Source organism: Nesoenas mayeri, assembly GCF_963082525.1.
Source record: "Nesoenas mayeri genome assembly, chromosome: 4".
In the NCBI taxonomy this organism is placed as follows: Eukaryota; Metazoa; Chordata; class Aves; order Columbiformes; family Columbidae; genus Nesoenas; species Nesoenas mayeri.
In genome coordinates, this window is record NC_137540.1 from 1,594,008 (window position 1) to 1,615,870 (window position 21,863).

The window sequence follows — 21,863 nt, forward strand, 5'->3', positions numbered from 1 at the left end:
TTTCTTTTTTCCTTTCACAAACGTTCATATATGACCTGATGCAGCAATATACCAAAAAGCCTTTTGCTAATATTAACAGGTTGGTGCATCAACTGTAACTGAGTTCTAGGGGAATTCTTAAAGCAAAGGGAAAGATTGAATTTTATTATTCTTATTATTAAGAAAAAAAGATATTACAATATAAATCAAACACAAGGTCTTTGAAAAAAGACCTTAAAAAGATCCTCTAAATACAGTCAGCTCAAGTCAAATGTGCAAGCTCAGAAGGAAAGGGTTGGTTTTTTTCCATTTGATTTTCCATTTATTCATTCAAGGACTTGTGTTTAAAGCAGGCAAGACAAAACACTGAAGTCCAAGAACTTGTCAGTCTATTTTTATTAAACAACATCTCAGCATGTCTGAACTTTGTCACAGCTACCGCTTCCTCTTGGCAAAGTCAACACCGGCACGAATACTGTCAATAAGTCTGAAAACAGGATTCATGGTTCCCAACAATGTTCACTTGACAGTTACCTCATTTATAATGATCCAGTGACAGTCAAAAGCAACCAAATTAGTCTCCACGACCTGAAATAGAGAACAAATCAGCTATCAGTCAGCTTGCTTGTGAAAGCCACAAGAAAAATATTACATGGATGCTCTCTGCAAATGACAAAAGACGAAGCACATGCTCTCAAAGACCTTTGTATTCAACTGAGGATATAGAACCTTTAGCAAAATGCTGCAGAAGCATTTGTGTTATTGTTTGACTTGCTAATTAAACTTGGAAAATACATTTCATTGCTGGCATAGCAGAAAAAAATGTGTTTCAGTTGACTTAGGAGAAAATGAAATTGGTTTTGCCTTAATATTGTGTGTTGAGAGGGAGCGACAAAGGAGAAGGCAGAAAATTAATATCAAGTAACTCTTGTTGGGTTTCTGCAGCTCCTGCCTCTGAAGCCTTTGCAGCATAACACCCGCCATGGAAACCCGCCAATTTAAAAACCAAAAGCCCCAAAATACCCCAAACTAAACACAACAACAACAAAACCCCCAAAACCAACATGAAACAAACCCAAACCAAAAACCTCACAGCACAAATTCCACTGAGGTCTATTCTTTCCCTTCTTAAATCCACCACACTTCTGCGGTGAGTCGTGTTTGATTCACCTTCCCGGTGGAAACAGAGAGAGGAAAACAATGCATTTGCTCTGTTTTCATTAGCGAGGACCCCCAAACAAAACCCAAAACCAACCAAAAAAACCCCAAACCAAAAAAGGCTTGGAGGTCACAACATTTAAATGTTCAAGTAGATAACCAGTGCTGGGTTGCGGCGACACGGACCATCGCAGAGCAGTTACGTTTGGCTTTTAATGACGACCAACACAAATAGTGGGTGCCAAGGATGATTGCAATTTGTCCTGTGTCATATCCAAAGAGGAACAATTTAAGTGGCCACAAATCGTAAGAGCAGCAAAGGGCCCCGTACTGATAACCTTCAGCATTAATTCAAAGGGCCTTGGAATTGAGGTCGCTGCTTATTTACTAGAATGACAGGCAAGATTCAAAATTCTGATCTGGAGAAACCAGAAAAAGTAAAAAGGCAAGAGCAGCAGCATAGGAGCTGACTCCTTATTTGAAAATCTCACACACCAATAAGAAATGAGGGGAAATGAAAGTCGTAGCTGCTAATGCGCTCCTGGAAAATATCAGTAATATTAGTAGCAGGAATCAGGGGCTTCACTTCACATGGAATTTAGACTCACTGCTCTTTCCCTGTGGTGACAACAATATATTGTGTTGGTTTGACATTATCTTGCATTTTCCACAGTCAACCAAAACTTCAGAATGCAAGGAATCAACAAAATAAAAATCCACATTTCTTCTATTCACTTTTTAATAACAGATTAAAAGTTGGCTTAATCACTTCTTTGCACCTGAAGCTTCAGCTGATCAGATTTTAATGCACTTTGTCCTCCGTTAAAACTTTGGTTTCCATTCATTTAGTTTCTTTATAAAAACTTACTTCTGTGTAGCTACTTTGCCCAGGCTCTCAAATTTTGATTAGACAAGGCCTTTTCAACAGGGTTGAAGGTTCTAAGTGTCACTGTTTTTATTATGTACAGCTCACATACCACTTAAGCCGGGCTCTTGAAGACCCTTACTGGTCTCACAAGTCATTATTATTTCAAACAGCTCAGGCTACCTGTGACAGATTCATTCACGACTTGCAAATAATAAGATGAAACGCATCCATTTTTTAGTCACAGTCGAAACTCCTCGGCAGAAAGATCATGTTTTATCCATTCAAGTTTATGCATTCATGAAACCACTTAACATTAAAGCCAGTTTCAAAAAGCTCATGTCAAATTGAGATGAACTTGTAATGTACTCAGAGACACTCAAACTAATATATTCTAAGTTTAGATGGGCTATAATTAGCTCCCAAATTAAGAGTTCACTTTCCCTTTCAGTCTGCCATCCACCAGAAGCTTGTTCTAGTACTGACAGGGGTTGCTCAAGAAGATGACTGATGACGTCCTGAGAAAGCTGCTACATGTTTTCTTTGATTGCTTTTTACATTTTATTTGACGAAATACAGATTCACATCTAACCAGCATCAGCCTGGGATTGCAAGGCCATCTTTTCATCCTTGGGTCATTCTGTCTTACTTGACGAAATCATAGTCCTACTGATACACTGATACCCACGAAGAGCTGCCCATTTCAGCAGGACCGGGATGCTGCATCTCAGCCTCTCACCTCTGAACATCTCCCACAATGGTCTATGTTGCCCATTTAATTGATGCTAAAATTGGGCAGTGCACATTCTGGATACGTCTGTTCAAATTGCAGGGCACTATACTACTATCATCATCATTAATAAACTTCTGATATTTTTCAGTTATTATGCTTCTCAGTGTAGAAGAATGCACAGGCACATCCACCGCTTTACAGAAAATCAACACAATACTATGTAAACCTTATGTTTTGATGCTTGAATGAAAATATTGTTCAACCTTAAAGTTTCCTTCAACCACTAACAGTAATCATCTCACTGTCAGAAGACTCCATCAGCAGTTATTAAGCACAAGTTTACAAGTTTGAGATAATATTAAATCAGTCCAAGTAAAAATGTCTGAAGCCAGAAGCAACACAACCTAGATCAAATTATCCATCAGAAAAACAGTCATTACTTGGACACAGCAAGCCTTTACAATCACGACACAACGTTCCACAACGCCCTTGTCTACATATTGAGTTTGCTGTTTTGTTTACTTAAAAGACATTGCATTTTCATTTTGAAGGGATGATAACAAATAAGGTTAAAGTAAAATAATAATAAAAAAGGCAAAACATACAAAAGAGCATGGCTGCTTCTGATCACAACCTAAAAGTGCATATAACACGGCTTCAACAGAAGTATATAATGCAGTTGCGTAGAAGGTTTCTATGACTAACATGTTCAGAAAGTTCAACTGCTTGTTTGTTATCTGAGTGATGATCTTCTGGCTGCAATTCACATCTGCATGCACATCAAGTGAGCTGGCACCCACTTGTGTTCTGTGGCGGGGAATAGCTAATGTGCCAAATAATGCTCGCAAAGGCACAAGGGCAGTAACGAAAGAGACATCTGATATCCTCTATACTTGAAGCAATAAAACCATTTGACAGAGGTGTGTAGGAGGTGGCAGAAGCTCCCAGACCCCAAGCATTTGAACACGATGCAAGTTTCAGATTCACGTGCCGGTTCTGCTGGCTCTGTGATGGGAAAGGCAAGGGACGAGTTGGAAATTTCCAGCCGAGACAGCAGGCAGGTGAATGCATTGTTTATGCCGCTCACCTCTGGAGCTCCAACTGCGAAAAGCCAGAGCGTGCATTCATAATGAGAGCTGAACACCAAAACCCTACACAGATAGCAAACAGATGAAGAGCTGACCCTTTCCAAAACAAAGAAAACCATGCGCATATTTGACAAATTCTCTTTTCATGCTTCCTCTAGGGGAAATTGCACAAGAAATCAGCTACGGATTACTAAACAGCGATATTCAAAATGCAGAAAGCTCTCTAAAGCTAAACACTGGGAGGGTGTCAGGAGACAGGATCATCTAATGCTACTCTGCTCTTGCTGCTCCCTCAGGCATTCACTTGCAGCCACCTTTGCACATAAGACACCAAAACAGTCTTGGGTCTAACCCAAGACAGCTAGTTTTGTGCTCCCAAATATATTTTGCTTTCTTAACTATGATGAATCGCAGCAGAAACTTATTAACTCCATATCAACTGTTGTGCAGTTCAGACTGTTTTTATTTGCTGAAAGGGTAAATATTTGAAACAATACTAAAAAAAGGCATTTTGTGCTATTCAGGTGACATTTCTTCCGTGCCACTGTCTCCATTATGTAGGGACATAAACGCTTACGTACAACCAGTGAACTCCAGTATGAACTGGAGAACTGCGTTCTGATGGTCTGACGCCCATAGCGATTCACACATCCCTGTCTCACCCAAATAAATCAGTGTCAGAGAACAAGCAGAGGAGAGCCAACAGAGCCAACAACTCCAGAGAATGACTTTTCTGAATTCAGCAGTTTTTCATGCATAGGCTGTTAGTATTAAGTTAGTTTTAATGCCGTATCTCATCATTCTCCATCAGTCAGACTCAAAGCAGCAAGCTGGCAGACAAATTCTGAAAAGGACTTAATGAAATTGTGGAAAATCCAAAAAACAAATTGACTCTGTAGCCAGTCAAGCACTGCTCAGACTGAGGAGTTCACACCATAGTTTTTGCTAACGGTGTGCCATTAATTGCATAAATCCTACAGCAAAGGATAGAGCCCATTGAGGATGCAGTGCCATTCACACACAGCCATAGAAATCCACACCAATAGATATGAAAGATCATTCTTAACTTCTTTGCAATTTTAGAAGTGCATTCATGTCAAACTCCAGCAGCTCTCCTATTAAAATAAATCAAACTTCTGCTTCGTGAAGAAGGTATTCCACTTAGTCGAACATGGATGCTGTTGAACCAATGAGCAAGAACATGAACGAATTCTAAAGAACTTAACTATACACCAAGGGAGATTTTGTGGAGAGCAGAAAAATGCTGTCAAGAAGACAAGTGATGAGCAAGGACAAACCATCTGTCATCAGCACTAACTTCAGAACTTGTGAATCTTCGGAAGAGCCTGACAATTTGTCACGACTATTTCTATTGTTCACGCTCAAACCTTCAAACGGACTAAATGCAAGACAGTCTAAAGCAAACAAAGCAAGAATACTGCCAACATGCAAGTATTTTGCATATGCAATAATAAGCAAGAAAGTAAAATAGCTCCTCAACAAAAAGGGCATGTAAATTAGTAGAAAATGACACAAAAACTTCTCTGCGTTTCTTCTTCCTTATAGACGTGGGCCCAAAGGTCTGGGCCAAAAGTACAAGATACAGATCAGAACCATTCCAAAGGAAAACTGGGAAAACTGTTCTGGATCTTCAAAATTTATCTCCACAGATATACAAGTCAGGAAACTCTTGCAAACACCTCATGAGCAGTAACGTTGCACAGATGGAAAGATCCATACAGAATTTGGCTATCTCAAGCGTCACCTGTTTGGAACACGGGAGAGCTCCTGTGCTGCAGTTTTACCTTTGCTACACTTGAGACTGCTCTAAGCTGTGATAGGGTCTGTGAAGCTCTTTCTGCTGGACCACCACTCAGCAAACCACATTTTCCATTCCATTTTTCACAAAAGCCAACAGATGGCATTGAATAATCCCTTGTTTTGGAACTGGCTGGTATTGAAAATAATTCAGAAAGTGATTTAGAAAGTTAGTTTTCCCAAGAGTTGGGCTGGGATACAAACACCCTGTAACCTCTTCCAAACATCCTCTGTCTACAACATGTACCATTTATGTGATCTTGTAATCAGAAATGCATTATTCCAGCTGGAAGACTGGTAAAGTGTTTTCATCCAATACCACTAGATTTGCCAACCCTGTCTTTTCATTAACCAACCTCTTGGAGTCACTGCTGCCGTTTCACAGGTGAATATAACTCAAGCTGATTTTCCCTTCCAGGAACATAGAAATTTGCTGATCACCAAGATAAGGTAAAAAACAGGCTCTCTGTACACCTATGTGACACAGGGAGTCACCCACCCCCCTGGAAAACAGACCAAACCAACCAAACCAAAACCACCCAACACAACAGAACAAGTCAGAGGTCTTGTCTTAATATTTCCTTTAACTGAAGATATGTGATTTGACTAGTTTGGGCATCTACAGCAGCCTCCTGTAGACTGTAGGTAGCAGCAAGAAAGTTAGGTGATAAACTGAAGACTGACTTAAGCAATCTGAAGTTTGGAAAGGTAGATGCATGGACTTGTACTATTTCATATGTTGTACTCAGTTAAACACCGCAGGACTTGGCATGGAAACCCTCAGACCTTCTCCAAGGTTTGCTTGGGGTTTTGTTTTTGTTTTCTTCTTCTAGCTGGTAGTTCATTAAACCAGCACCATTTTATCAGGCTATCTGTACCATTTCTTCCTGCTGGTACCACAGCAAGACCATTTCTGTACCTCTGCCCTTAGTCTTTGAGCATCTCAGTAGGGAAATCAGTTGCTGATTTATAAAGCTTCATCTTGCACACCAGAAGCTAAAGCTCATAAAGATCTTTCTTCACCGAAGGCAATACTTTTAGAATCTAATTTTAATCTCTACCCATTCTCACTCCTGGGAGGTTAAAAAAGCCGCACAAGGCAATACATATTTTATTGTTACAAAGCATCATCCCTTTCCCTTGAGTTACTTCTAACCAAAAACCCAATACACTGGGTGAAACCTGATAGAGAAATCCCTAAGGCCACTAGTTATCTAGTTACCGAGGATTAAAAAGCCTCTCCAGCACTTGGGCAGGAGAGGTGTCATTAAGGACAGGTGAGATCGCTGACGTGGCTCCCTTTGTTCGTTTCACAAGAGCGCATTTATTTGTAAAACAAAGTAGTTGAACTATTTTGATCAGTTTATATTTTTTTTTCCCCAGATTTATTTCAAAATATGACACTTTTAAACGAAAAGAATTGGGTTACTCCACTAAATAATTAGTTTTATATTGACTTGGCTTGCCATCCTAATTGCATTTGAAACCAGTCAAGCTCCAGGGAAAATTTCATCTCCCTTGCCCTACGATTTTAAGAGATGGACGCAGTTCAAGTAGAGGAATCAGCCCCATGCTAAAGAAAACAAGTCAAGTTAGATGTTTTTGAAAATATTCTGGCCGCCAAATTGCAACAACAAATGGGAAGCCCATCGGTCAATTTGGTGTCTGTGCTACACAGCAGGTCAGTAAATCACTTACTAAAGGTCCAAAGGCACCGCAAGCCCACAAGATCCACACAAGGGCACACTGAGTCTTAGAGAGAACATGGACTCAAACAGTGATCTTCTTTCATAATGGTTCTAAATTTTCCTAATAAAGAACTATTACATTTTGGAAAAATTCTGCTATTACCCTAGCCGGCTACAGGAAGCTAAGCCATAACTTAAAGATTTTTAATATTACCTTAACATCTTCATGATGAGCAATGTCTGTCCTAACACCTGCCAGGCAACACAGTTCAGATTCGGCCTTTCCCTCCACAAAACGTTGGCCAGAACTCTGTTTGCATACCTCAGGTCTGAAATCCTTCCTATATATCACTAGTTTTTAACAAAATAGGGTTCAAGGTGAATATAAAGTATTCTGGGTATTCCTGTAGCTGCTAATAGTCAAGGTATCAGAATTATGACAGCTCAGCAGAAACCAATACAGGTTAAATTATATTCTGGTCCTAAAAAGAAATAAAATATGTATTTTTTTTTCAGCACTGGTTGATATTGATTTAAAAACTGGTAATTGCATCTGAACCCAAAGTGGCCAAGCAGCAGCTATTTTCTTGAAGGACCGACATAGGGGATACAAACATGCCACAACTGCAGGTTCGGGGACACCTGAAATACTCAGCTCTAATATGGGACAGATCCAAATAGATTGGAAAGTACTTTATCACTGAAAGAACACCAGAATCAGCCAACATATTCATTTACAGAAGCAGATCAAGCTTTCTAGCCATCAAATTGGGTAGACATTCTAAACCACTTCTGTTTTGAGATATTAAACTAAAATGCAGAGGTATTATAGAAAAGGTAAAGGTTGCAATCACAATAAATACAGAGAATTATCGGCATTTAACATATGCAGTATAATTTGAGTAATTCCACACAATTCTTTAATAATTTACGGGGACTAAGTTGTTAAGAATTGTTCCTTTAATTTTCATTGTGGAACAGTTGCCCATTTATTTTGGCTTGCTGAACAATGAGGATTAAATTAGATCCTCGCTCCCATCTTTTAAACATAAATTGGAAAGCTTTGATGGAGAAAAGTGAAAAGAGCGTGAGAACTTTAAGAGGATTTGAGCATTCCAGTAAAAGAAAACCAGCGTGCACTTAGCTACAAACACCATTAGTTCTGCATTTTAAGTTTGTGAAAGCAGCGATAGCCTTAGCAAAATTATCTATAAAGAAAAAATGAAGACCTTTTCAACTTTTGCAAAAAGAAGTATTGAAGAACATTCTAGTCTAAGCCTGGATTCCAACTACGGTTTTTCATGCAAAAGAAGCTAAAAGTGTATTTTTTAATTGCCTTTTTTTTTTGAGTTTAGATCTACAAACATCAGTAACTTGACTCATACTTATGGTAACAGTCCCTCTAAAGTCAGTGTAATCACTAAGCTGATGAAATTACTCACGTGACGAGAATAATTCATACATATAGGAGATTACTAGCACAGCTACCTTGATGTAAATAATGAAAGGCAGATATTGCAGAAGGTAATAATTTTTCTAGAATCACATTTCTTTCTCCCGCAGGTACTGTCAAACATCTTTTTACCTTTAAGCACTGCATTCTCGTAGCGTTCTTTCCATCATCCTTTTTGACTAACCTGAACCAGAAGAGTGATATATATCTCTCCTCTTCCAGCTATTAATATTATGGGCACATGGTCTTTGCTTTTGGACGGTGATAGAAGCAAACTGACAGAACCAATAGCCAGACAATCCTTGAAGTGATACATGAGCTTTACACAAGAATGATCAACAAGATAGAGCACTGTTCTCTCCAGACTGATTGATAGGAAAAACAAGGTGGCTATAAGGCTGCATTTTCAGCTGGGAGCGAGTACATCGGGAGTCCTCTGTGGGCCTCCAAGCATCAACCAGAAACTCGGAGAAGCGAAAGGGAAAGACTTTCGACAGATGTATTGAAGTTCAGGAGAGACAGGTATAGATTAAAGCTCAGCAAGAAAGACAAAAAGCTCTAAGGGATCATGAGAAATTCAAGTTGGGGTCATTTTCTGCACTGGCATCCTGGAGATACATTAAAACCCTTAATTAGTGCAATGTCTGATGCTTGCAACATAGGCTACAACGTACAGCTATCTGAAAATGTAATATTATACTGACTAAACAAAAGCTTATTTTCCTCTTGTCCTACAACACACAATTCACGTACACACATATGCATCTACCATGTATTTATTCCTATTTGTTTCATCTACCATTTCTTGTCCTACATGATGATGTTTTCTTTCTGTGAGATCAGAAATACGTCTTTGTACACATGATAAAGTCTATTGCATCAGCTATAAAATCCAGCTCCTACATTTGTTTCCCAAACCAGGCATTTTCCAGGATCCTGGAATACAGAAAATTATCCTCATAAACATCATAGAAAATTTCTCTTACTGAGAAAGATCCACCACCCTCTGCACACCAGAACGTGTCTCCAAAATGAAAGAGAAGCCATCAAAATTGCTTATTGTATATCTATTTCACTCTCCCCTGGGCAAAAGAAGATAAAAGCAGAGCAGTACCGTATTTCTGTCAAAATATGAATCTTCCTGAATGTACATTTCAACAGCCAATGGATGACTTTTTCTTTTTTTAATACATTTATAGCAATAAAAGATATTTTTACCGCTATTGTTCTGCGCTTGTATGTCTAACAATGGCATCCTGGCACATGACTGAGCAATAACAGAAACTAATGAGATACCTTCTCTAGCAAGACGTTATCACCGTTCTTATGATTACACTTTGACATTTTGAAGAAAGGGCTATAATTTTTGCCTTTACTTTGAGAACAAATGCAACAAAAAACCTTGGAATTAAATATGCAGTACCACACCTCCCAATCTCAAAATCAAATTTGATCCGAGAGTAGCTAGAATTAGAGGTATCATGACAAGAATTCCTGCTTTGCTTCAGCATGAGGGGTTGATACATGGAAAAGAATACAAAGCCATATTCCTTCACCTAAAGCAGTATATAAATAAGAGTTTACATCTTGCAATATATCATGCTGTAGGCACAAAACCTCTTTTTGGCAGCAGCATGTTTTTCATTGCATTCCAGGACCAACCCCTTTTGTACTATACTCTTCTACATGGACCAACACGCTCCACAGCCGGTTTTCACTTGTTTAAAGTCCATTTAATGTACAAATGTACTTGGCACCACCCCCAAAAAATCACACAATGCCTCCTTCGGAAGTCTCTGAGGCTTTGTTCAGTCTCTGGATGTATGCTCTTGAAACTCTATGGTGTTTTTTTTACAAACTTATTACACACTAATTCAGGAGATGAAGGCACTAAAAATATCTTGCTAGGTTAATCAAGCCTGGAACTTAAAGTCCCTACAAGTATAAATACTCCTCTGGTCCTAGGGACAAGTGGAGAACAAAGGAAGGTGTCACAATTCCTTACCGAGACACTCAAAAAGGCTCTAAATAGGGGTGCCAGTGAGCACTTAAAGAACATTCAAGCCTTATTAATGCTGATTGAGTCCTGCGTTAGAGCATCTGTTGGTTCTAGTATGAATACACCTACAACAACAATAAATCACGTCATGAAGTGGCCAACACTGATGCAATCCTAATAGATTTTTCTATATTTTAGTCTGGAAAGCTGCTGTTATAACCTCAAGCACATTAATTAACTGGACTTGAACCATTTGTGCTGTATAAGCATGGAGGAAACCTGAGGGAAGCCGTAAGAAAATGGATGAGGAAAACATGAACACACTTCCAATATCTGTCCTGAATAAGCACCATTAAAATATCATTACTCAGTAGCTACAGTAAGTGCCACTAACTACAAATATGAAAGAATACATATAAAAAAGTACATCTGACTTTTAAAATATTACCTATAAAATAAAGCAAAAAGTCCACCCTCCTAAAGCGAAGGAAACATCAGGGAAATTATGTGGATATTGAATCACAGATCCTCAGACAGAAAGAACCATTTACAGTTTCCACCTGCTTGGCTCATTCTACATTGTGTTTCAATTTCAGGAAGGGAACACAAATCCTGCAAATTCTGCACTTTATTTTTCGACCCTCTACCTCCCTTTTTGCTCAAAATGATGATTATAAAAACAACAGAAAAGGGATACGTGGCCAGGTGAAATTTGGTTCAAAATTATATCCCTCACAAAGGTAATTTTAAGAAGCTTTGATTTACACTAAACCAAAGTATACCGTTTCCATGACAGCACAGTAAAACCTAGAGAAAGGAGCTTATAGTATTTTATGTGAATTGTTTATTACCGTGTCCAAAACTTAGAAGTGAAGGATCTATGTTGGCTACTGAGATAATGAAGCCAATATAAATTGATCCAGCCTTTCTCCTTATAGAACCTGGAAAACTGCTGTGTAATGTTCATGTCAACCAGTGACTTCTCTTTACCACAGTATCGCCCTGTAAAATAGGTCTAATAATAATGTTTTACCGTCTGAGCTTCTGGTCCCCAAAAGAGAGCTAAGTCAGACCTCTGCCAGCTTACACTTGCTGAATTTAGACACCTAGATTTTAAGTTGTGTAGTTAAAATTATTTAAGATGTTATATTTTTTAATACATATATATATTTGTATTCTATCTTATAGAAACTACATGCAAGGAAATACTTCCCCTCAAGGTCTATTTGCTGCCTCAGTCGTAAAGGTGGGAACAAACCTGTCTCTACCTCCTCAGGACCTTTGACGCTGCTTCATGCACTGGAAGCTGTTTTCAGCCAATTGCTGCTATTTGCCATTGCTATCGCTTCATTTCCAGGATAACGGGATGATATTCAGGATTTATTAGGGCAGAAGCACAACTTGGTCATGGGAACGAAGAGAAAGCGTCCCTGAAAGTAATCACATACAGGTACTTAAGAAGGCTTTTCCAAATAATTCTGAAAAAAATAGAGTTTTGGTGCTAAGAGCTCTTGTGTGCCTTTGCTTTAATGACACTGAGACTCTCCAATGTTGAGATACAGAGAAACTCACCTTCCTCATGTTACTGTGTCTTTTCTTCACAGCTGAACATCAATACAAATGACTAAGGACAGAGGAGACTACAATTAATTCATTTCTTAGTGTCTCTAGCTCTGTAATTATGGTAGGTAAAGCATGTAGCAAATACTGATAAAGGCAGCCTCTACCAAGCTTATTTTAAATAAGTAAATAAAAAACAGTCCCAGGCATACGCATCCCTATGTGGCCATGTCTCATTTTATTACGTTTGTGCTTTTTCATGGTTTATCGAGTTTCATACTGAAGGCACCAAATTCCTGCAGTGCAATGCATTGATACAACACCCCCTCAAACATAAATCACGGAAACTTATTATTATATTTAAACCACCTATAAGTGCTACAGCAGAAAAGGCAGCGTTCCTACAGCGACCACAAATAGCCTGAAGTTAAGCCCCCAAATAGAACACAATATTCTCTGAGAACCATTTCTCAGTAATTTGAAGTTGGATGTGAACTCTGAATTCTATAGCAAATGCCTCAGCATCAATATACCCGTGTAGATCTTACAAAAGAAATCAAGAGTCCACCTCCCCCTTCTGAGGACATTAATTACTAATGTACCACGGCAACACTTGGGAGTCACAAGGAGAACAGAGGTTTGGACACAAGCTGTTGAAGACCCGTTGATTTACTTGCAGTTATTCAATCCTTTCTATTCAATCAGTTACTGTGCTAAACGAAGTCCTTGAGGTGAAACGTTTACAGTTAATTATGGAACTGGTATAATCTGTCTTGCTTTCAAATTAACAATTTATGATAGAACAAATTAATTCTCTCTATTTTTTTTTAATAGCACATTAGCATATCAACCATAGTGGCTAGTCTCATTTCACTCTCATTATTACGGCAGTTTTTTCCTTTTAATTTAGAGAAAACATGAAATTTTACCACCAGACATACAACTCAGCTATGAGCAACTTATTGAGAAAGTTTTCATTGCAAATACAAAATGAGTTACAGACACAACTTTAACCAAGACTGAGCCACTACGAATAGTCCTGGGGATGAAATCATTAAAGTTTTGGGTAATAGAGTTTTTTATTTACTTCTTGTTCAGTTCCTACTTTCCCGCAACACTATTGGTTCAAATAAACACACAATTAGCAGTTCTCGTAATAAAATGTTTCATTATGCTTCTTTTCACGAATTGGTTGCCTTGAACATCTAGAGTGCTCACTATTCATTAAAAAAAAGGCAATTACAACAAGTAAGATGCTTTTGCATGACAAATCTGCAGTCCCATTGAATCAAAGAATGAATGGAACTAAAGTCAAATCATCCCACAAAGTTTGGAAGAGTTTTCTTCACGAGTAGTTGATTTTCAGTTCCCAGGATTTGACTGGAGCTTTAAAATATACCCTGAGAAAACACAGTTAGTTTTGTAGTATTTGTGACCTTGCGAGAACCTTGGAATATTACAAAAGTTACTGAAAAATGATTCTTAGGTGTTTTCCAGGCTAAAAGTTGTTTCATTAGCTGCAAATGTCCTCATATGTTGATTCTCACCAAACTCGGAGCTGTTTATTGTTTACCCATTCGTGTTACCATGGACTGAAAAACATTCTGAATAATCAGAGAAAACGAAGCTTTATTTCTGCCTTTTCCTCTCCCAATAATTGCTTCTTGGAGTACTCCTGCAAAACTACATTCCAAGAAGTGTTTTGACATATAAACCAAAGCAGGATGTTCTTAGGTAACACTGAGAAGTGGAGCTTTTGTCTCAATTTTGTAGCTGTATTGTTTTGAAGAAAATCATTCAGCTACAGGGGAAAAAGTAGCTCTGCATATATGTGAACGGAGAGACAGAAAATAGATTGCTTGGCATAAAATGTAAATATACTTGCAGATGAAACAGAGTAAAATCAGAAGAAAGTAAGAATAGTAATAAAGAACTGTTTGGATGAAGCACAAAAAGCAAAAATCTCACATATATCCATACATCCTTCTATTCAGAAGTCTCCCCAGGGCCCTGAGCCAAAATGTGTTATACATAGAGTCCTATAGATACTCTGCAGCCCCAGTGAATTCTCACAGCAGGTGGTTCATCCGCATATAAGAATATATTAACTGGGGAGTTTACTTTAACCTTTCTGACAATTTATAACAAGAAGAGAAGAAGACAGACAGATACCCCTCCGGGGCCAGAGCCTGAGAAAACACCTTATTAATTACGTGTAATGACTTTTACCTTGGCCCACATGCTCTTTTATAACAAGACTACCTGTTGCTAAGCCCCCCTCTTATTTGCTTCAACAAGCAGACTGCACTTTCATGTCAAATTATATATATATATTTATATATATATCCAAAATGAAAATTCTGTTACGCCTATAGGAATGATTCCCCACAGCTTGAATCAATGACAGCGATGCTGAGATCTTCACATGTGAGCTTTCAAAGAGCATCTTAAATAAAGCTACTTTCAAAATGAGAAACAAACTAGTATGAAATACATACTTAGGTAGTTCAACAGCCTCATATGCAAGAATATGTGCATTTGCTTTGGCATGCACACAAACCATCTAAACTTTGGCTCATAAAGTGACTGGAAAGCACTGAATCACCACAGTGATGCTCCTGTTTCCCCCACCTTGATCTGATTTTGTCAGAAACAGGCAAGCAGGGAAAGCTCAATAGAGGAGATGAGTGTAATTATGTGGCACCTCAAACCTCCCCCTTGGACCTTCCAACATTTGCTCTTTTCCTTCCCATTTTCTATTAGTTTCCCTTGCTGTGCCTTTTCCGAACTCCAGCTCAGCATAAAATCCCATTACTAAAATGTCAAGGCAATAACCGTATCTTTATCTCCTTCGTTTTTTTTTCCCCCGTGCAAAATATATACACACTGAAGGTGTTATTACGGTCTTATTATTTTAGGTAATTAATAGTTCCAGTTCAGGGTAGGAATACATTATGCTCCATATTCTGTAGTGCATTCTGGAGAGCTCACAGTCCATATTAATATACAATGTGAGTTACCTATTAAATGTAAAACATTTTTTCACTGAATACCAACTGTATCTGGAAATAACAGTGTGGCACCTGTGAGGTTACTTAAGAATCCTAAAACTTATATAAACAATAGCAAGTACAACTCAAATGCTTAAGGATCTGTAAGTTTATTTGCAAACAGTTATGAAAACTGATTGCTTGTGTTTTGCCTCAGACACTCAAGACAACTTGACAAAAATGTGTAATGAGTCTTATTTTCTGTGGGCGAAAGGACACTTTTGGTGGTCATTGGAGAGCTCTTGATCACTCCTCATAGACACACACTTTGTGTGCAATTTCTAAGCAATTATTCCTTGTTGCTGGGGTTGATTTTTACATTTATTTCCCCACACAACAGGTGCTTGATGGTGAGCAAGCAGAGACTGCATTGGTCAAGAGTAAATGGAAGAGCAGACAAGGCCAGTTCAGTCCATACAGGTCTATACTATATAGATATATATATAGAGAGAGAGAGAGAGAGAAAGAGAGACACACAAGGTGCCACTAACTTCTATTGTATCATGAATGCACAGCACCATTAGAAGTCCAGCATATCAGAAGCAGGAACCCTGCAATAGATACGTCTGTCCATCTGGACTAAATGAGAGCTTCAAGTATTTCCCTATAACACGGATTTCACAGCTGAAACAAAGGACAGAACACAGCCAGTTTTCTTCATCATTAATCAGCTGTTCAGACATTCATAACTAAGGCATTTCAGCTATATGGTGGTTTTTTTCTTTTAAGTAAGGAATATGTCCCTGAATCCCCCCAAACAGGTTGTCTCAGTCAGCACGAGGAACCTGTATACAGTTCTACTTGAAAAGATACGGACCTACCATTTGTCAGCAAAGCATTTCTGCTGCCTCACGTGCACAAAGAAACAAACCACCCAGACCAGCAGTAAACACGGACAAACTGCTCATGAGGAGCAGCGATAATATTTTTCCGGCTTGCTTTACAAGTTATAGACAGAGGGCAAGTCCTTTCACCCTTTAGAAATGACAGCATAAGCGCTACCTGGCAGAGCAAGGCAAAGGGCCAGGGTACTAGATCTGTCATGCTTACTCAAATAAATACATAAATCTGGATTAAAACGATACGTGAAGAATTATTACCTTTTTTTTGTTTTAAAGACAGACTTGCAGTCTTCACACTAAAACAGTTTTGTGCCAGGCTACCTATTTGTATTGTGTATTTTCCGAGAATCAAACGCTGCATCGAGTCTGTTGCACAAAGCACCAGCTGAGCAGCTCTTTTCTCTCCACTGAGTTAACAGCATCAGACACCGATTGGTGACTGATTTAAGTCTCTTGCTTTACACATTACCCGGATTTTTAAGGTTAAAAGGCTGTCACAATGCAGCGACTGTGTTATTCTTTGCATCTTGTTCAGAAGTTGAAGTTGGCAGTGAATTAAACACAAGGATAGGGGTAGGATGTTGACAACTACCTGTTGTCAAAAACCTCACCGTAATGCTAACCTTCTCTGCTAAAAAATACTCCTGCAGACTTCTTTCCATTTTCTATGATGGTCTTTAGAGATAATATAGATCTTCGAGCCTCATTCTCTCAGCTGGCATGTTCCTAATAAGGCTGCTGATGCAATCCATATTCAAACAAAATTGGTTTAAGATACCAGGAAAACAAACAGAATTGCAAACCGGGGATAAAAATAGGCCATGAAACTTCAAGGGACCAGCAAAATTTCTGCCTCTGATATATGCTTATGAAAAGTCACCTCAATTCGCATTCTCTCCCAAGCTCTTTTTCTGTACACTGTTTGAATCGTAATTGACAGCAAGCGACAAAATGACTATCCTGAGAAATAAGGAAGAATCCTCTGTAGCAACAGCGATTTCTTTCACTTACCCAGGCTCATTAATTAGCAAATGTTTTCTTCTGAATGCCCATAGACTATGTCCAGGAGAGTGTCTAAGAGGAGAGAGTTGAAAACAAGCACAGCAGAGCTGCTGTAACACCAGCTAATGAGGTGCCCTGAACAATTCCCACCCGCTGCCGTTCGGATTTACAATCATTTGCCAGAACGGAAGAAGCAGTTTAACAGCACCAGTATTTGCTGGTAGGGCTATGAATGATAAAAAGAGGGCGACAGTTATTTGGAAAAGCTGTATTAAGGAAATTCTAAGTGAAGTTTGGAAGTGGCATCAAATTTTCCTATGGAAAGAGGTAACTTCATGTGCACTTAACGCTCATCAAGGTGTCTCATATGTTTTAAGACTCATATTATGTTTCCATAGCCAAAGTCCTAAACTGATCCCATATTGAAGTTCCTTTCATTTTAAGATTACTTGACCCAGCTCAGAGGAATGTAATAACCCATCATGAAAAAAAAAAGTGAGGTCCAGGAAAGTAAAAGTCAGTGTGTCTATACCTGAAATTCAACTAATATTGGGTTTTAAAAAGCACAACAGATACTATGGCTCAGCTTTAAGGCCAGGATATGTGTGTGTCTTCATCTCCAGTGCCATTAGAAACCTTTGCTTTCAGAGCAAACTGATTTGTAAGAGAATAAAACATCCTATTCCAAGTGGAAAAGGGAGTTGTAGAGAAATCATTCTGGAACAGCTTTTCTGGAGCAACTGTATAGACTGAAAAGTCCTTATTCTTCTCTCATACGAACTACTCTACCACCTTCGCCTCTTACATTTTCAGTCACAATGGAGCAAAAGAAATGGAATATGAATGCAAAACTAAGCAGAGTGGCTGCAGATAAAAATTAGAGGAGGAAAGAATACAGATTTTGCCTCCTAAAAGCCTGTAGTTATATAATTAGATAAGAAACAGGGGATAAAGGAGAGAAGACAAGAAAGAGGTGTAATTTCTGCAGAAATCTGGCAAAATCGTTTATACAAAGGAACAGTAAGAAACGAGCCACGTAGGACAGTGGCCTGAGGATGATGATCAAGTCAGAGTGCTCATCTTCTAGAAGTAATAATCATTTGCATCAGTATTTAAGGGGGTGGCCACATTTTCTAATTAGCTTGTCAATATTTTGCATACAAGGGTTTCAAATGGTTTCATGCAGCAACTCCTTCTGTAGTCTGGGTACTTTTCATTACTCTGATTCAGCTCGTCTAATATTTCAAAGTGATTCACTCCCACTCTCTCATGAGGTGTTTATCATATATATAATTGCTGATATTTTATGTAAAGTACTGCCAATACTAAACACCAAATATGTTTCAAATGTCAGATAGGGAGAGTGCTCTTTTATGTCTTGGTCTCCAAAATTATCTAAGTGGAATATGGAAGAGTAAGAGGTGGTGGCAGTGCCCTCAGGGTGCCCGATTGCTGGGTCAGTTCTTCCCTCTCCGCAGCCCAATAACACAGTGAATTTAATTTTTAAATCCCAATAAAGCCAAGCTGAAAACATTTTCCAGGGGTAAAACATGTTGCTTCTGTAGTTTTTTTTTTTCAGATTTATTTCAGTATAAACACAGTATTTTCTGTAATTGTAATATATAGTTGACTGGTGTTCTTCAGAGTGCACGGCAGAGATGAGCAGCAAGCTAGTTATGTGACTGACTTCTCCTATATATATCTTCCATATTTGTAAGGAAAAACAACAATATATACATCAAAATTCCATGCAAAGCTATTGCTTTTGTTAGCAGTATTTTGACATTTTAATAGTTTAGACTGTATATAGTACAGTATCTTTTTTTTAGAATACTTACTATAGGATGATTTCTGGGGTAATGTAATTTATACTATAAAAATATAGGAGTGTTGCTTTTAAAAACATGTGTATTAATAATATTTCTGTAGGTTTCAGCTTGCAAAAGCCTCTTACGTGACTGCTGGTAAAGGGAGTCATTTTTTGGTCTGGATTTGAATGTTTCTGTTCTTCTGTTTTCTCCAAAGTACCATTAATGAAAGCTTCTTTACAACATGTTAATTGCCAGTGTACAGGATTTGTTCAGGGTAATACAGTATTATTGGTCAAAATGTAGATGATGTGAGAAATAAACTGCAAACCTACTCAGCATTTTACTTTTGCTTAATTATACTTGCTAGAAGGAATTGAAATTGACAGTTAATGAGGGCTCAAATTATCAAGAAAAATATTTTTATTACCTAAAATGAACAATCAGATTAGACAATCCACTGATGTAGAGGATGGGAAAAAGAAGAGAGGAGCAAAAGACTTGTTCTGAAGGGACTGTTTCAGTTCATAACCCTCTGTTATCAGCCAAGATAAAATAAAAGAAGAAAGGAGGATGTCTGCACTGCTCCTTTCTTCTCTACCTTCAGTGGGCACAGGTGCAATAGCCTGACCTTTCCTTTGATAGTATAAGAGACAGGAGGAAATTCTAACAGCCTATACACAGGCACTTGATAGTAGAAAGAAGCGCTGGTTTCACTCCTAGCCCAACCTCGCCGCTCCCCAAAACAACAAAGATAACCCTGCAAGAGCAACGATAACTTGCTCGGAGTGTCTTAGTGCATTGTTTAGGCAAGGACGGGAGGGACTCCCTCTACCCATCACAAGATCATGCTTGTGTCTCTTCTCCCACGGCGTCTGAGCGTGTCGTGACCATTTCTTGTAGCCCACTGCGATAGCTACAATCAGGTTAAAAGAGAGGGATGACCCAGAAGACCTTCTCCTCCTCCTCTTCCTCCTCGCTTAGCTCTTCTCTTCACTGTGAGCAGCCGCCTTTGAGATCAAGGCACAGCAGGGCTCTCCTTCACCTGGACCTTCCACTATTGCAGCTCAGCTTTTGCTGAAGATGGAAAGAGCATTACACAGGAAAACAGTTAAGCTGCTAGCACTGCCTCTACCAGGCATGCACGTTTCAATTCCAACTATGCATTTCATCTAAAATCCTCAGCTTCTACCAAAAAACGCAGCTACCACTCTTCCCAATGTTTCTGCGAGGACATTCCAATTGCTTGCAGGAGCACAAGCCCCAAATAAAACCAGAAACACAACAGAAATGCCAGAACAAAGCCCAAGAAAACTTTCATTTTCTTCCACTTTTTTGCTTGCTCTATAGCGAAAGGGAAAGAAATAGAAGGGACCTTTCCATGGAAGATCTGGACTTCAGTCCTCATTCTGTAGCCACTGAAAACAGATTAAAGACCCAGCAAAACACCTTCCCTTTCTGCAGCCTTCTAGCCTGGATCGCCAAGTAAATATTTCAAATGCTTTTGACACTTTAGAAAATGACACTTTTCAGACACCAAGCTAATGGGACATTCCTCCGGGACTTTGTTAAGATACTAAAAAATGCTCCTGAATTACAGTGTTGACTTAAGCTTGTTAAAGCAGCTATTCAGTAACTTTCCAAACAGCAAACGACCGCACTAAGTCTTGTTACTAGAAGCAGCATACACCGGTGCATTTGGACAACACACACAGTTCTGACTATAAACTTTAAACAGTTTTTTTTTCCTGACTCTTCCAAATACTGTTTAGGAATCCAAAGTGATAAAGATGGTGCAGCACTAAATTGCCTCATTTGAAGCACAAATCTTGAAAACTGCCTGAGAAAAAAGTGTCAGATAAGTTACCAGAAGACAAATTATATTTCACATGTTTGTATTATTCAAGCAGCTGAAAGCGGAATGTAAGACAAGGACACTTTGCTAGAATGCAGAACAGTTTCTGTGTTAATCTTGGTCTAGTTTCGTCTGCATGACAGAAAATGGGGACTGAGATCCATAAATCACCGACATCAATATAGCTTATTCAGTGGGCGACACAGCTGAGGGTCTGGCCTTCAACAGCACTGGAATCTCTCCAATTTGAAATTATTCAAGCAAATGCCACCGAAGATCAATCTACCTTCCAAACACCTTGAAAACAGAAACATGCTCCCGCATTCACAGCTCTGAAGATCTTTGTTATTAGGTCATTGGCTAAAGCGAGCCAAGTGCCTAAAACCCAAAGCAAAAGGCTCTTTTAACCAAGTATTTGAGTTTCGAAAAGACAAAGAAGTGAAGGGACTTGTCCACATTTACAGAGCAAGTCATTAGCAGGTAGAGGAGCTCAGATTACCAACCCTACAATTAATGCAAGAGGTCTTTGTATATCTCCAAGGTTTCTTTTCTCTATTTTATTGCAAACCCCCTGCTCCTGTGATGACAGAAGTTCTCAGTTTCCCTTGGAAATAAACTTTGACTTGTGCTTTTCCATAACCCAAGAAGCCAAAGCTTGTACATGGAAACATCAGCAGACCCTGAAATGCAGCAAAGCTCTAATGCTTCTCTAACGACTTCATCTTGGCTAATGGGAGGTATTGCCAGTCATCAGAGGGGAACATTTCATTCTCTTAGTTATGCAATATGGATTAAAACAAAAATTAGTTTTTTGCTCAATGGCATAAAATGAAAGTGCTGAGTTTTAAAGTCAGCACATCTCATGCGGATTTCACCTCCACTCAGATATTATACTGGTGTTTGGAAATACAAGCCTTTCTGTGAAATTTCCATTACAATCCTGTTTACCTACTTTCTAATTTTAA

The 21,863-nt window shown here is 38.7% G+C and overlaps 1 protein-coding gene across 2 annotated transcripts in view; it reads right to left on the bottom strand.

The window, feature by feature from the left end:
• Positions 1–21,863, bottom strand: part of GRID2 (glutamate ionotropic receptor delta type subunit 2) — a gene marked incomplete at its 5' end in the record, with an annotated part of 555,352 nt that overhangs the window by 179,495 nt on the left and 353,994 nt on the right. For both annotated transcript variants that reach the window (XM_080344422.1, XM_080344421.1), the window contains one exon: positions 514–567. In XM_080344422.1, coding sequence (XP_080200548.1) covers positions 514–567 — 54 coding nt within the window. The remainder of the gene's footprint in view (positions 1–513; positions 568–21,863) is intronic.